Source organism: Eubalaena glacialis, chromosome 15, assembly GCF_028564815.1.
Source record: "Eubalaena glacialis isolate mEubGla1 chromosome 15, mEubGla1.1.hap2.+ XY, whole genome shotgun sequence".
Taxonomy (NCBI): domain Eukaryota; kingdom Metazoa; phylum Chordata; class Mammalia; order Artiodactyla; family Balaenidae; genus Eubalaena; species Eubalaena glacialis.
In genome coordinates this window covers 53,600,247-53,616,303 of record NC_083730.1, presented here as the reverse complement: position 1 = coordinate 53,616,303, position 16,057 = coordinate 53,600,247, and the positions used below count along the sequence as shown (strand labels likewise).

The following is a 16,057-nucleotide window of genomic DNA, read 5'->3' as shown; positions in this document are numbered from 1 at the left end:
TGCCGAAATTTTGGAATAGAGGGAATTCATTATCGATCTGCACCCTAAAATGTTGTTAATTTAAAAATGAATACATATTAATCTGGATATTTAAATTACTGGGCTTGCAATAGATATTAAAATACTGGGCTTTTATAATTAAAAACAAGGTAATTAGCTGGACAAGAGCAGTTGCTTTTTTTTCATATAAATTTATTTATTCATTTATTTATTTTTGGCTGTGTTGGGTCTTCGTTGTTGCGCATGGGCTTTCTTTAGTTGCGGCGAGCGGGAGCTGCTCTTCGTTGCGGTGCGCAGGCTTCTCATTGCGGTAGCTTCTCTTGTTGCAGAGCACGGGCTCTAGGCACGTGGGCTTCAGTAGTTGTAGCACGCAGGCTCAGTAGTTGTGGCGCACGGGCTTAGTTGCTCCGCAGCATGGGGGATCCTCCCGGACCAGGGCTCAACCCATGTCCCCTGCATTGGGAGGTGGATTCTTAACCACTGCGCCACCAGGGAAGTCCCCAAGAGCAGCTGCTTTAAATAAAAGGCTTTAAAAGTTGACCAATGTTGGGGGCTTAGGTTTATCATTTTTCTTGGGTACAGGATTGAGAAGCCTAGTACCTGTTGATTCAGCAAACGGTGCCGGAAGGAGAGACGCAAAGGTGAGCGAAACGTGGCTCCTTTCCTGGAGGAGCTTCAGCCAGCAGGTGGGCAAGGAGTGCACACTTGTCACGCCATGTGGTACATGCTGATCGCGGAACACAGAGCGGGCAGCAAGGGCTGCCCAGGACCTGACCCTGGAGCTGATCCAAATCTCTAATTAGGAGATAAGCAGTTCCTTAAGATCTTGCTGAAATTTCAAATGGCATGTCTCCACTAACCACCTCACAACTTCAGATCCGTGATTCCCAACCGGGGAGATTCTGCCCCTAAGGGGACCTTTAGCAATGTCCTGAGACGTTTTGCATTGTTACAGTTGAGGGGGTGCTACTGGCATCTAGTGAGGTGAGGCTCAGGATTGCTGCTAAAAATCCTACAGGACACAGGACAGCCCTTCACAACAAAGAATTATCTGGCCCAAAACGTCAACAGTGCTGCGGGTGAAAAACCTTACTTTAGACAATGAGCTATTTTGTGCCTCTAAGCTGTTGCCCATCCACGAAGGTGGACAATTAATTACATGGGCCCTCGTCTCCTAGAGGGTGACCTCTCTGGGGTCTTGGACTGTGTCTGGAGCCTCAGAGCCCAGCAAGCACTTCTTATAGAATGAATGAACATACAAGCAAATGCAGGCGAGGGTATCGGCTGATCCAGGGTCCCCGCCCTCAGCCAGACTGCAGCGGTGGCAGCTATGCTCACTCAGGGAGCCCGTGTCCACTGAGCGGGCAGCCTCGACCCACTCCAGCGACTACTGCTGTGTGGACGTGCAGGCCCAACTTAACAGCTGTTCCGTATTTTCAAAAGAATTTGGAGATCTGGACTTTTACAGGGAAATCACCTGATTTCTAAATGCTGAGTAATTTGAAATTTGAAAATCAAAAAAGAAGAAACAATGACTATACAGGCAAACACAGTAGGTCCAAACAAAACAGGCCTGCAGCCCTGCCTTCTGACTTCCGATCAGTCTAAGCTCCCACAGGACAGAGACTGGCCTCGGATCCCTGCCCGGGATCTGAGAGCTGGTCACCCAGTCACAGCTTGAACACACCCAGTCTATGGACAATGCAGATCAGCTCTGTGCAAAAGACAGGAAATCTGAAACACAGTCTGACATTCCTCTTCTGGTGGTTCACTTTGTGGTTGGAAAATTCTTTGAGGCTGAAAACACACCATCCTTAAATTCGAGAGTTCTCAAAAATCAGGAAATTCCAAAGCCAAGGTTCCTTTTGCAATAATCACACGTGCTGTTTCCTTGATTTGGGTACACACAGCCCTTCTTTCCATCTTGTTCAGGGCATACCACGAAGTCCACAGAATGTGGAACACCCTGGAGATATGGCCTCGCACAGACAGCTGCTGGAAGCTTCAGACTAAGCACAGCCTCCCCACTGGAGAGCATCTCAGGCTTATTTCTCACACTCAGTTCAACACCTGGGTGTTTTTTGTTTTTCTGCTGTTTTTTAGTTCATTCTGAAATTGTATACAAAATCAATCAATGAGGCTTATTTGTAAGAAAGAAAATTACTGTCAAGAGTTGAGATGATCACTATGAAGGGTAAGATACAGAGATTGGGGGAAGAATCTCGAGGATGCACCAGGATATCTTGGCGGTTAGGTTTTTGGACGTCAACCTGCCCGTTTGTGTCCTGCCTTCCCAGAAGGACAGGTGCAGAGTAAGGAGGAGGGAGTGTAGGATCAGCTCCCTGCCCCCCAGCACCAGCTCTGGTTCCAAATCGCGAAGTCTCACCGTTGGCACCTCTTGCCCCTCCATCCTTCCCTGTCCTCCCAGGGCCGGAGGGACCAAATACTCTTCCACCTCCAGTCTGACTAAGCCTCTCCCTTCTGCATCAGGTCCAGTTTCAAGCCAGTTCCAAGGCCCTCCTGCTCACCCCACCCTCTCTCTCTCCTCCAGTCTTCACATTCATTGTGCATTCAAACGGTTACTATCCTACTGCAGAAATTATCTTTATGACTTCTCCTTCTCCCGAAAACTCCTTGAGGGCTGGATGATGTCTTATGTTCCTTAATGACTTCCACATGCTTTGCATACAGCAGTCACTCAATAAATAGTTAGTTGATTGATAGAATTATAGCCTCTAGTATTAAAAATCTAAGGCAGGACTTCCCTGGTGGCGCGGCAGTTAAGAGTCCGCCTGCCAATGCAGGGGCGCGGGTTCGAGCCCTGGTCCGGGAAGATCCCACATGCCGCGGAGCAACTAAGCCCGTGCGCCACAGCTACTGAGCCTGCGCTCTAGAGCCAATGAGCCTGGAGCCCATGCTCCACAACAAGAGAAGCCACTGCAGTGAGAAGCCTGTGCACTGCAACAAAGAGTAGCCCCCGCTCACCCCCGCCGCAACTAAAGAAAGCCCGTGCAGCAATGAAGACCCAACGCAGCCAAAAAATAAAAAATAAAAATAAAATAAATAAATTAAAAAAAGAAATCTAAGGCAATGAAATCCTTTTCCTAAAAATGTTCCACTGGACATTCTTAGCTCACCGTGTCAACCCCTGAACAAGAAATAGAGCCATTTTGTCCTGGGTAACGCTCCTTCTGTACTCCTGCCATATCATCTAGATGCTCTTTATAAATGATCAGACTGCTGGGAAGAGAAACATTTAGGCCAATGTCTCTTCCACCTCCCCATGACCTGCTTCTACCTAGATACTATCTACGCTGCTAAGTCCTTGGCGTTTCCCACGTCATTTCTAGGGAGGTATGTGAAGTTTATGGGATGTTGGACACACACAGACCCGGGTTTGAATCCTGGTCCAATCACCTAGTAGCTCTAAAATCTTGGGACAATCAGTTAAATGTCTCTGAACCTCAGCTTCTTCATCTTTAAAACGGGGCTAACTTGGAGGGTTGTTGTGAAAGTTAATGAGATAATATTAATATAAAAATGTCTGAAATATAGTAGTTGCTCAATAAATGGTTATTATTATTCAAAGGAAGAGGTGAGACTAGGAGGAGGAGGAAGAAGAGGAGGGTGTGGGAGTATTTCCTTATTTTGCTTTTCCTTCCGTTTTTCTTCTGGAAAACAGAAGAAATGCCCCATTAGGGGCTCCTGAGAGGGGTTGAAAATCGCTTTCACCAAATGCTGTGAGCAAAAAGATTCATTTCTGTCAGTCTGGATGGTTTAGGTACAGACCCGCCCTCAGGCAGGGAGACAAGCAATAACAGACATCCCAGGGGCAGTGACTTTACACTTTTATCCGAGAGCTGTTCCTGGCACACAGACCCCCAGGAAATATCTGTTTATTGAACCAACCCCTTCCAGCCCAAAGCCACACGAGATGCAAAGTCACCTCTTGGACTTCCTCATCATGGTATTCCCAGAGCCTGGTCCTGCCCTTCACATTTATCTTGCAGGAACCTCATATTGATGTTTAAAAATGACACCATTTTTGTGTGTGTGGCTATGACGGCACAAGACAGGGGATTATTTGCAAGACGTCCTGGGAGAGGGGAGGCTGCCCTAGACACACCGAGCACGAGTACCGGCCCCACCAACCAGCACTGTGGCTTTTGAGCAAACAGGTGACAATTCTGCAGGTCCAATGTGCAAATGAATGCAAAAAAGTGGAGGGAGGAGGTGGGAGGAGCCAACCCTTAGGATTACTCTCAGCCCCAGAATGAGAAAAAATATGGATTTTCTAGAACTACGCCTTATTTGAGCAAAGCTAAGCAACAATATGCTTTTTCTTTCCATCATGCTGGTAAAGAAATGGAAAAACCTATTCCAAAACTTGTCTGCAATTCAGTTTTGGAGTGCCATTCTTGGGGCGGGGGTGAGGGGGGATTGCCAAACAATGCATCCAAACTGGAATGGAAATAAGCATTATCTTCAAGTGGCCCTAGGCTTGTTTTCCTTTTTAAAACAGAGGTTAAGAGACCAGTAAGTAGCAACAACAAATATGACTTATTCTCCATAATGTGCTGCATTAGTGATTCAGGCCGGACAGCAGGCAGCCGTGGTCATAGGGGAGGAAAGCTGTGGGTCATCCAGCCAGCAGCCGGCAGGCTGGGCGAAGACTTGGCAAGGACTGACCCATTCCCGGGTGACTGAGAGGCTCATCTTGCTCGACAGACACCCGTCGGTGTGGTTTCACTTGGCAGATGATAGAGCCCACCTCCCTCAGCGTGGACATCCTGACCAAACAGTGCATTGTTCTCACTGTTGAATCAAACTGGTGTGACTTCTGGCCAAGTGGAGACAGTGGAAGCAGAGGATGACAGGCCTTTACTTTTTACTCGATGCATTTCTGCATTGTCTTAAACGTCTCACAAATAGCACCCGTTACTATGTAGATTTAAAATACATAAGTATATACCCCCAAAATAAAGCACGCCCACTAATGAGAGGAGCACCAGCAGTCTTAACAGTTTAAACTCACCATCACTCCCCACCTCGCCTCATCTTCCCTGAAGATGACAACCACAACCCTTGGTAATGATCATATCAGCTGGTTTGAATACTAGCAAGCCGGAGTGGATCAAAGTCTTAACTCCGTCAGCTATCCAATCGGCAGTCTGTGTAGAGAGTTCAGAGGTAGCACCCTACAGCCCATCTTCCACACAGCAGACTGTGGAATGTGTTTTTAACCTAGGAGCAAGTGGCTCCTCTGCTCAGAACCCTCTGATCGCTCCCCGCCTCACTCTTACAAAGGCCTTTAAGACCCCACATGGTCAGCCACCAACCAGCCTCATCTCCTACTACTCTCCCCCTATCAACCTGTTCCGGCCACACTGCTCCTTGAGCAGACCAAGCACACTCAGGGCCTTTGCACTTGCTGTTTCCCCCCAGGGTCCCCAGGGCTCGCTCCCCCACTTCCTTCAGGTCTCTGCTCAAATACGGGAGGGAGAGGCAGTGCTGTCTTTAAGCAAATAGATGGGTGCGTTCTAAACAAGGATGATCTGGAACTTGACTAGGAGAAAATGAATTGAAGGGTCAAAGGCGAAAAACACAAACATAGTTATAGTTATATGCACACATAATTAGTGGTTCACCTATAGTGGCTACTCTTGTGTGGATGAGTGGCTGAAAAGTATACCATTGAGGCTCTGGTTCCTGCTCTGGATGCCGGCTGTAGCAGGTGTGGTATATTCAGTGTGTGAAAATATTCATGATAGATGCACTCTTCTGAATGTATATTTATATGTCAATAAAATATATACCCAAACACACACCCTTTCTTCAACATTTGAGAGCAAATATTAGTATCCCAAGGAAACACAAACAACTAATTTTCTTCTCCTCTCTCTATGCAAAAGACTTACCATCCCACGGTGGCCCTGGTCAGGATCGTATCAAACAGCAGTATCGATAAACCAGCCGTGATCACCTGCAGAAATCATTTCAACAAAAGGTCATCAGAGCAGCAGGGCCTCGGCAACCTTCTCCAAAGCCATTCTTCACAAGCTTCGTTTGTGCTAGTTCAGATCCCAGACATCAGCCATGCCTTCCCACTTCATGACTTTTTCCCCCAAACACTTCCTAGTCCCCCTAAATACCTTTCCCAAATACCCCTGTATTTAGCGGAAAATGCTAAGTTCTAGCCTATTTTGAGGTGAGAATCTTCAAAGAAACATTTAACTTCCAAACCCTTCAAAAGAGGAGTTTGGAAGCCAGCATCCAAACTCATCTCTCTCCCCTGGGCAGGGGCATAGCAAGAATCCCCGTTTCCATCCTGTCTCAGCTGTGCAAAAAGAATCCTCAAGGTCAGAAGTACTCATTCACCTGTTCCCAGATCCTCCAGCTAAAAACCTAGCTGTCGACCTGCCTTTGCTAACAGCACCGTCTCTCGCCCTGCCCTAATGCCCCTGTCTTTCCGGCCCATGACACACATTCTAAGAAACCAGGTACTTCCTAAGGGAGGGAGCAATGAAATCATTAATTAATTACTTGCAAACATCTAGAAACCACAGGAGAGAGAAGAGGTTAGTCCACATCTCTCAGAGCTAGAAATTACAGAAAAGTCGCTTAGGAATGGCAGTAACAGGACTCAGCCTCCAGCGGTGCCTCTAAACATCGGCACAAAAAGTTTTGAGAATCAAAGACCCAACTTTGGAATGTCTGCTCAGGAAAGATGTTTTTTCCCAGAATTCTGCATTCTGGAATACAAAACGGCTTCCATGAGGAAGGTCACCGTAAGGACTTGCTTCCTTGCAATAAGAAGAAGTAAGAAGCAAGCTGTATCGGGATGGGTCACGCAGGCTGGATGCCCTCAGAGATGTCAACTGCCATCTCACTCAAGGGGACGTCATGTCCGGTCTTGGAGGCCTCTTCAGGTCCCAAGCTGGGAACAAGGCAACAGGCAGACGGTCAGAAGGAGGGAGTGTGTTTAATGGGTCTCATCTTCATTCACCATCTCAAAAAGAAGTCTGGAAATATAAACCAGGAGGCTTCAGTACAGAAACTCTGTGAGCTCTTAGAACCTTTGTAGTAGTTTATTCATTTAAGGTCACTTTCTGTTTGCTTTCCTTGCTTAATTTGCAGTAAAACCCTTGATAATGAAAAAGACCTGTGGTGTCTTCAGGAACAAAAACGAAGTGGCAACAAGGTCAGAGAGACAGTTGCAAAGTAGAAAGCAAAGGACAAGAGGAAACAGATTTCTCAAAGTGAAAACGGAGCGGTGGCTTTTATGCTAAAGAGCTTTTATCTCAAAGGGCAGCTCTACTTCCCCCATCCTGCCCTCTTCTTATTTGGCATTTTATTTAGGACTTTTGTACCAATGGTCATAAATGAAGTGGGCCTAAAATTTTATTATCTTGCAATGCAATTGTCTGGTTTTGGAAACAAGGTTATACAAACCACATGAATTAATTCATCAGCTTCCCTGCTTATTTTCCTATAAAGGATAAAGATGGTCTTTACTGTGGTCTCTACTCTGACCTGACTGCCTCTGGACCTGGAGCTTCTAGTTGGGGTGGCCTTTAATCCTAATCAAGTCTTCTCTTTCTCCTGGATTCAAGTTTCTCATTTTCATTTTTTCCAAAAATGTTTTTCATCTATGTTTTCCACTCATTAACATTTAGCAGTTTGGAGAAATATTATTTTATCTCATTTGTGCTCATTTTTATCACTTTCCCTTTATTTAAAATAAATTTATTTATTTACTTTTGGCTGCGTTGGGTCTTCGTTGCTGCATGTGGGCTTTCTCTAGTTGTGGCGAGCGGGGGCCACTCTTCATTGCGGTGAGTGGGCTTCTCATCGTGGTGGCTTCTCTTGTTGCGCAGCACGGGCTCTAGGCGTGCAGGCTTCAGTAGTTGTGGTGCACAAGCTCAGTAGTTGTGGCTCGCAGGCTCTAGAGTGCAGGCTCAGTAGTTGTGGCACACGGGCTTAGTTGCTCTGCGGCATGTGGGATCTTCCCGGACCAGGGCTCGAACCCATGTCCCCCGTATTGGCAGGCGGATTCTTAACCACTGCGCCACCAGGGAAGTCCCTATCACCTTCCCTTTGGTTCTTACTTTTGTTGTCATTTTCTCTTCCTTTTTTTTTTTCCTTTCCTTCCTTAGTCCTAACCAAAGTTAATCTCGTTAATCCCTCTTTACTTTTGCAACTTCTTGGACATTTCCTGGGATGGTGCCAACAGAGATTTATTTCTTGGAATCGCTGAAAAGGCCTCCATTCTGCTGACGGAGGTTAGTGATGGCAGCTTGGTGTTAATGGAACAACTCATAACGTTTCTGAAGCCTTTTTTAACTCTTCACCATTGTCTTCATCTCCTTTGCCCTTTTTACCAGCTTTTTCCTTTTTTTCCAACTTTATTGAGGAATAGTTGACAAATGTAATTGTATATATCTAAATTGCACAACATGATGATTTGATATACATATACATACATGGCCTTCTCTAATTGTCTTCTCTGATGGCTTTTTTCATGACTTTCAGTCTCCTTTGTGTAACCATCACCTTCCACATGCCCTGCAACAGTCAGAGCTGAGGGCTTGTGGCTCTGTTCCTCTACAGGTTTCTTCAGCTTAGGAGGAATCTCGTCTTCCATGAGATAGACAGCTGGCCTGCTTGTTTCTATTAACTGCACCTTTTGCCAAGAAAAACACCTCTGAGAATTTTCAAACCAGCCCTTACTTGAAAATAAGGTTGGTTTATAGCCAGACTGGTGCCTTTCCATCTGCTGCTTCCTGGAAACGTTTGCATGGTCTCCTGCCTTTTTTCTCCTGGGCCCCTCTTTCAAACTTCTCTAAATTTTTCTCTCTCAATGAGCAAATCTTCTGCTGGCTGAGACACTCAGTGAAATTTCACAAGGAGGTTTGTCTTCTTTCTGTAGGGAATTTATAGCGAACATGTTTATTCTGTAGAGCTGTTGGGGAGGCAGATGGGCCACTTTTTAATCTATTTCCAGAAGGACCCTCAGTTCCTTAGGCTTCTCTGCTTTCTTTTACCTCCATCACCAGCCCCAGCGGTCAGCTCTCTTTTTAGAAGCATTTCCCATCACCCCCTCCCCCCCCCGCCCCATGTGTGTGTGCGTCTCTCTCTCACACACACACACACACACACACACACACACACACACACACACACAGAGTCACCAAAGTTCTACCACTTCACAAAACTCACAGTGTAAGAAGGGATGAGTAGCAGCCGACAACACCCCACTGAGGGGTGGACCCTGGGCAGGTGTCCAGCCCAACTTACCCACTAAGTGACTTGCACCCACACATCCACCTCAGCCTGTATGAGCTTCAAGTTCATGGCCCAGCAAAGCAACAGATTTCCATATGCCACGGGCTGTCAGGGCTGCTCAAAAACGCTGGGAAGCGTGTGAATGACAAATCTACTTGTGCTAAGAGGCCACTCCACTTCTAACTCCACCGACGAACAAACAGAAGCCAGGAGTGGCTGACTGTGCAAGTCTGGGTACAGAGTGTCCCATGCAAGGGCACCTGGGGGCAGAATTTGAGAGATGCAACCGACTCCCTAAGCTCAGAGGTGGGGAAACTGTGACCCAGAGATGGTGTGTGACTTGCTCCAGGCCCCGGCGACTTCATGGCAGGGGGCAGTGGAGCCAAGGCCCTGACTCCCAGGTCAGCCTTCTCTCACAGCCAGAAAGGCCCCACATGAGCTCCATGCAGCGTTTTTGAAAATAAGAGTCCACTAAAAGCAGGGACTCAGATATCTGCAAACCCGTGTTCACAGCAGCATTATTCACAATAGCTAAAACTTGGAAGCAACCCAAGTGTCCATCAATGGATGAACGGGTAAGCAAAACATGGTATATATATATACAATGGAATATTATTCAACCTTAAAGAGGAAAGAAATTCTGACATATGCTACAACACGGGTGAACCCTGACGACATTATGCTCAGTGAAATAAGCCAGACGCAGATGGACAAATACTGTATGATTCCACTTATATGAGGCACTTAGAACAGCCAAACTCATAGAGAGAGAAGGTAGAATGGGTGTTACCAGGGCCCGGGAGGGCTGGGGAGTGGGAAGTTACTGTTTAATGGGTACAGAGTTTCAATTTAGGTTGATGAATGTCAGTAAAAGCATAAACTTTTTTTTTAACCTTTAAAACGGCTAAAATCTGCCCATGAGAAAGACTCCAAGTTACTCTTGGGGCTTGCCATTCAGGAGATGGAAGTAGCAGCCATTACTGTCAATTGTTGTTCTTGCTTTCAAAAAGCATTTTTAGGGGCTTCCCTGGTGGTGCAGTGGTTGAGAGTCTGCCTGCCAATGCAGGGGACATGGGTTCAAGCCCTGGTTTGGGAAGATCCCACATGCCGCGGAGCAACTGGGCCCGTGAGCCACAATTACTGAGCCTGCGCGTCTGGAGCCTGTGCTCCGCAACAAGAGAGGCCGCGATGGTGAGGGGCCCGCGCACCGCGATGAAGAGTGGCCCCCACTTGCCGCAACTAGAGAAAGCCCTTGCACAGAAACGAAGACTCAACGCAACCAAACATAAAAATAAATAAATAAAACTACTCCCCTTAAAAAAAAAAAAAAAAGCATTTTTAAAAATACAAATGTAAAAAAAAAAAAAAAAATACAAATGTTTCCCCAAAGAAGAAAGAGCCCTGTGGTCTGAGGAATGTCTGCCTTGCGCACATGAGGACCTGAATGACAAACACCAGGACCTGCCACATTTCAGGCTGCCAACAACAGCAGAACTCAATACATTGTGTCAACGGCGGGGCTTTGAACTTCCTGGATTTGTCAACGGATGTCACAACCTCTGTGTTATTTAAACAGATTTTAGTATTTAAAGCAGATCAGGTTTGTTTTTTAAACATTCATTTCGATCCTGAGACAAATTTCCTGTTTGTTTAAGGGAAAATAAAGAGGAACAGTTGTTGATTGGAACCCGCCAGAGAGTCGTGTATTTGGAAGAGAATCAGAGATTTAGCTTTGCTGTTTGTTATTGTTTTGATGTCGCTGTTGTTGTTGTTGAAATACATAGGACATAAGGAAAAAGTGGCCAATGGCAGCGTGTATACAAGGCCCTTCACCATAACTGCCCCGGTTTCAGCCATGCACCTCCCACGTAAACTGGTTATAGGTTTTCAAACCCTGTTTCATCCCATCATCTTGCCTTTGCTCAGCAAGTTTTCTCTACCTGGAATAATTTCACAGGCCTCCTCAAACAATCCCTATTCACCTTTTGAAAATCCATTTCTAAAACTTTTCCTGAGTGGATCAGAAGCTTCTTCTAGGGCCTTCCGTAACCCCTTACCATTGCACACGTTGAATTCTACTGAAATGGTGGTCTCCCCACACAGGAGGTGAGCTATTCATCTTTGTATGTTCGGGGCCCAGCAACAGAGACTTGCATACAGTAAGTGCCTGAAACAGTTTACACAAATGCACTTGATCGTCAGAGCTGGTAACATAACCCCAAAGGTCACAGTGCTGTTTATTTTTAAATCACTTTTCATATATTAGGGACATTGGGACCCAGACCTGAGAACCCTGGGGACAATCTCTCTGTCCCTCATCTGTGCTTCTTGGACCAATTACCTCCATGGGGCTCCGCAGAGAAGATCTGAGACTGGCTCTCTGGTTCCAAGTCCAAAAATGCCAGGGAAGATTCTGATTGGTCCCTGAACCAATGGACTGTGGCCTGGGAAACAGAGTAATGTAAGAACATGGAAGCTCACCCTTGAACTTCATGGTTGGAATGGAGGAAGGAAGGTTTCCCTGGAGGAAGGTAGGGAAAGTGCTGGGCAGACAGAAGAACAGCTATCTTCTATACCCCTGCCATCGAAACCATCTGGGAGCTTGCAGGAAATGCAGGATCTCAGGCCCCACCCCAGACCGACTGAGCAACATCTACAGTGGAACAGACCCCTGGTGATATGCATGCACATTAAAATGTGAGGTGTTCTGCTCCACACCATCCAACTCCAGCCCTGTCCAGATGGTACTGCCACATCTCCAGGGAAGGGTGGACTCTAGCTTTCTCACAGGCTGTAGAGGCACATGTCGGACTGTCCTGGAGTCCATCTGTGTTTCAGATTCACATATGAATGTAACCAACCCAGCCTTTCTTTTAGGTTAAAGAGTAAATCTAATAAAAATGTATAATCTCAGAACAGGCTGTCTTTCTCGCCTAGGACCAAAGAAACTATGCCAAATCCACTAGACAGAAACCACGGCTAAGGCTGAGAATTCTGTTCGGTGTTTTATTTACTTATTTATTTATTTTGGGGGACTGCGTTGGATCTTCATTGTCGTGTGCAGGCTTTTCTCTAGTTGCAGCAAGCAGGGGCTACTCTTCGTTGCGGTGTGCAGGCTTTTTGTGGTGGCTTGTCTTGTTGCGGAGCATGGGCTCTAGGCACGTGGGCTTCAGTAGTTGTGGCATGCAGGCTCAGTAGTTGTGGCTCACGAGCTCTACAACGCAGGCTCAGTAGTTGTGGCACACGGGCTTAGTTGCTCCGCGGCATGTGGGATCTTCCCGGACCAGGGCTCGAACCCACGTCCCTTGCATTGGCAGGCGAATTCTTAACCACTGCACCACCAGGGAAGCCCCTGTTTGGTGTTTTAAAAATATTGAATTAATTTATTCAATATCAATCCTATGATTTATTCCAGGATCAGTTAATGACAGACAAATCATGCTAAACTCCAGGCATAGCTATTAACAGCATTTGGTATCACCTCATTAAAATATACAATGAGCCATTACTTTTTCAGGTATCAAAAAATGACATTTACCATAAGCACAGTGGGACTGAGAATATAGCTGAGGAACGTAAAGAGATCAAGGTCACGTGAAGAAAGGATAAATTCTAAACCTAGAGAAACCTCAGATGACTTTTAACAAACTCCTACATTTTACAGAAAAAGCAATAATAGAACAAAATTAGAAAAAAAAAAAAGTGACATAAATATCTAGTTCATGGAAGGTAAGAGAAGAAAGTAACCAAAATTTAAAGAGGGCAGGGACTTCCCTGGCAGTCCAGTGGTTAAGACTCCATGCTCCCAATGCAGGGGGCACGGGTTCAATCCCTGACCAGGAAACTAAGATCCTGCATGCCTCACGGCATGGCCAAAAAATTTAAAAAAAAATAAAGAGGGCAAAAAATGTCCTGGGTGTCAGGCTCAGCAGTGTCACATATATGAATTCATCTGCTCCTCACAACACCCCTGCACAGGAGGGGAGGGTGCTTTGTCCCATTTTACAGATGAAGAAACTGAAGCTCCTTGAGGTCAAATATCTTGCTCAAAGCACACAGTCACAAAAAGGGAAGAGTGCAGACTCAAACCCAGGTCTCCTAGTTCCTGTGCCAATCCTCCTTTTCTACTTCCAAGTTAACCCTCAATGGTAGCTTTGCTTAACCCTGGAGATGTCAACTTGACTCAGTAGCTCTCAATCCTGGCTGCACAACAGAAATCTCCTGAGAAGTTAGAAAACAAAAACAAAAACAAAAACAACTAAAGTCCTGTCCCATATCAATGAAATTGGAATATCTTATAATAAGGTCCAGGTATCAGCATTTAAAAAAAAAATTCCCTGGGAATTCTCATATGAAGGTAGGTTGAATCCCTCATTAGTGATGTATTCTTTTTTTTTTTTAATTAATTAATTTATTTATTTTTGGCTGTGTTGGGTCTTCATTGCTGCATGCGGGCTTTCTCCAGTTGCTGCAAGCCGGGGCTACTCTTCGTGGTGGTGTGCGGGCTTCTCATTGCGGTGGCTTCTCTTGTTGCGGAGCACAGGCTCTAGGTGCGCGGGCTTCAGTAGTTGTGGCTCGTGGGCTCTAGAGCGCAGGCTCAGTAGTGGCGCACGGGCTTAGTTGCTCCGTGGCATGTGGGATCTTCCCAGACCAGGGCTTGAACCCGTGTCCCCTGCATTGGCAGGCGGATTCTTAACCACTGCGCCACCAGGGAAGTCCCTAGTGATGTGTTCTTAATTTCAGTAAAAGTATCCACAAAACTGCCAAAATTCACTGAACCACTTTATAACATTGATGAATAAGCCAGAACCTGGTAAATAAGACATCATCATTACCATCATCATCACCATCTTCACCACAGGAATAATTTATTACACCATTTTACATTACCACCACAGTGTATGAGGGTTTCAATGTCTTCGCATCCTTGTTCTTATTTGTCTTTTTTATTATAGCCATCCTCGTGGGAGTGAGGTGGTATCTCACTGTAGTTTTGATTTGCATGTCCCTAATGGCAAGTGATGCTGAACATCTTTTCATGGGCCTATTGGCCATTTATTTATCTTCTTTGTAGTATTGTCTCTTCAGATTCTTTGCCCATTTTTAAACTGTGTTATCTTTTTACTATTGAGCTTTAAGAGTTATTTATATGTTCTAGATACAACTCCCTTATCAGATATATGATTTGTCTGTGGGTTGTCTTTTCATTTTCTTGATGGTGTCCTTTGCAGCTCAAAAGTTTATAATTTTGATGAAGTCCAATTTATCTATTTTTTTCTTTTGTTGCTTGTGCTTTTGGTGTCAAAGCCACATTTTGAGTAGCAAGGAATTCTAAATCACTATTCCATCCAACACCTTAACTAACACTATACATGAATCATACCATTATATCAGTTTCCTTTTTATAAAGCCATTCATTCATTCTACCTTCAAACATTTATATTCTACTTTAGAACATGATCTGTCTATCCAAATTAAGTACTACTTTACTTGATTTATAATGAGTTTCCAATGTGAATTTTAGAAGCCAATATCATGCTATGTGATATGAATCCAAGACAACAGAAATCTGAGAATGAGGAGATGAAATAAGCATGTATATTTAATGAAAAAGTCTAGAAAACGTCAAGTAGTAATTCTCCAAACATATTCATAGTAATTTTGAAGAGGCTGATGACTAGTTCTTTAAAGTAGGACTAGAGGAATGGAGTGTTGAGATTATCTAATCTATCCCCTAAATTTCAGCACTTTAAAGATGTCATTCCATTGTCTGTTGGTATTCATAGTTTCAGTTGAAATGTCAGTTAATTTTTAAATTTAAGGTAATGTCTTTTTCCTCTGGTTGACTTCTAAGATTTTCTCTATCTTTGGTTTTCAACGTTTTAACTAGGATATGCCTAAGCATACTTATTTCTCTTTGTATTTTTAGTTTGGGGTTTGGTGAGATTCTTGAAGCTGTGGGTTGATGTCTTTCAGCAGTGTTAGAAAATTCTCAGCCATTATTCCTTCATATATTGCTTCTCTCCTTACCTTCTAGAATTCCAAGTACATATATATTAGACATTTTGACAATCTCCCCCATGTCTCTTATACTTTGTTCTATTCTTTCCATTCTTTTTTCCTCTCTATGCTTCACTAATCCTGTAACACTGTGTCCAGTCTGCTCTTAGACCCATCCACTAAGTTATTAATTTCACACATATTTTTTTTCTGTTCAATAATAACTCTTTGAGTTTTTTTTACCGATTCCAATTTTGCATTGACTTTCTCCCATCATTTAATTCATCTTTTCCACTATTTTCTTTAACATATTATTCATAGTCACTTTTAAGTTATCACTAGCGCCAACACCCAGATCATTTGTGGTTATGCTCTCATTATTTTTTCCACTTAATTATCAGTCAGGTTTTCCTGCCTCTTAACATGTCTACAACTTCGTATGTTGAACACTGCATGTAAAAGAACTATAATCAGGGATTGAGTGAATCAGAGATGGGCTATAGCTCTAGTAAGGCTTAGTCCACCTCTACTTTATCTAGTTCTTCAGGTATGGCCCTTCCAGACTTGTAAGAGCCTGGTAGATCTCTGACTTCTCATTCCTGTAAGTTCTGCCTTTCAGAAATTTTGACCTTAGCTTTTTAGCTTCCCATCCCATGTAGATTCAAAATCTGGTAACAGTCTTTAGGGGAAGAGTCATTGTCTATTTGCTTCAGGCTCCTCTTTTTAGCAAGATTTTGTCTCTTAAGTACCCCCAAGATTATGAGCTTTTGCT

The 16,057-nt window shown here is 44.6% G+C and overlaps 1 protein-coding gene across 1 annotated transcript in view; it reads right to left on the bottom strand.

Annotated features, from left to right (window-relative positions):
- The window catches only part of TMEM241 (transmembrane protein 241), a gene marked incomplete at its 5' end in the record, with an annotated part of 104,389 nt that overhangs the window by 4,452 nt on the left and 83,880 nt on the right, over positions 1 to 16,057 (bottom strand). Inside the window, 2 exons of the mRNA XM_061169237.1 lie at positions 5,649 to 5,725; positions 5,919 to 5,983. Of these exons, the coding sequence (XP_061025220.1) occupies positions 5,649 to 5,725; positions 5,919 to 5,983 (142 nt within the window). The remainder of the gene's footprint in view (positions 1 to 5,648; positions 5,726 to 5,918; positions 5,984 to 16,057) is intronic.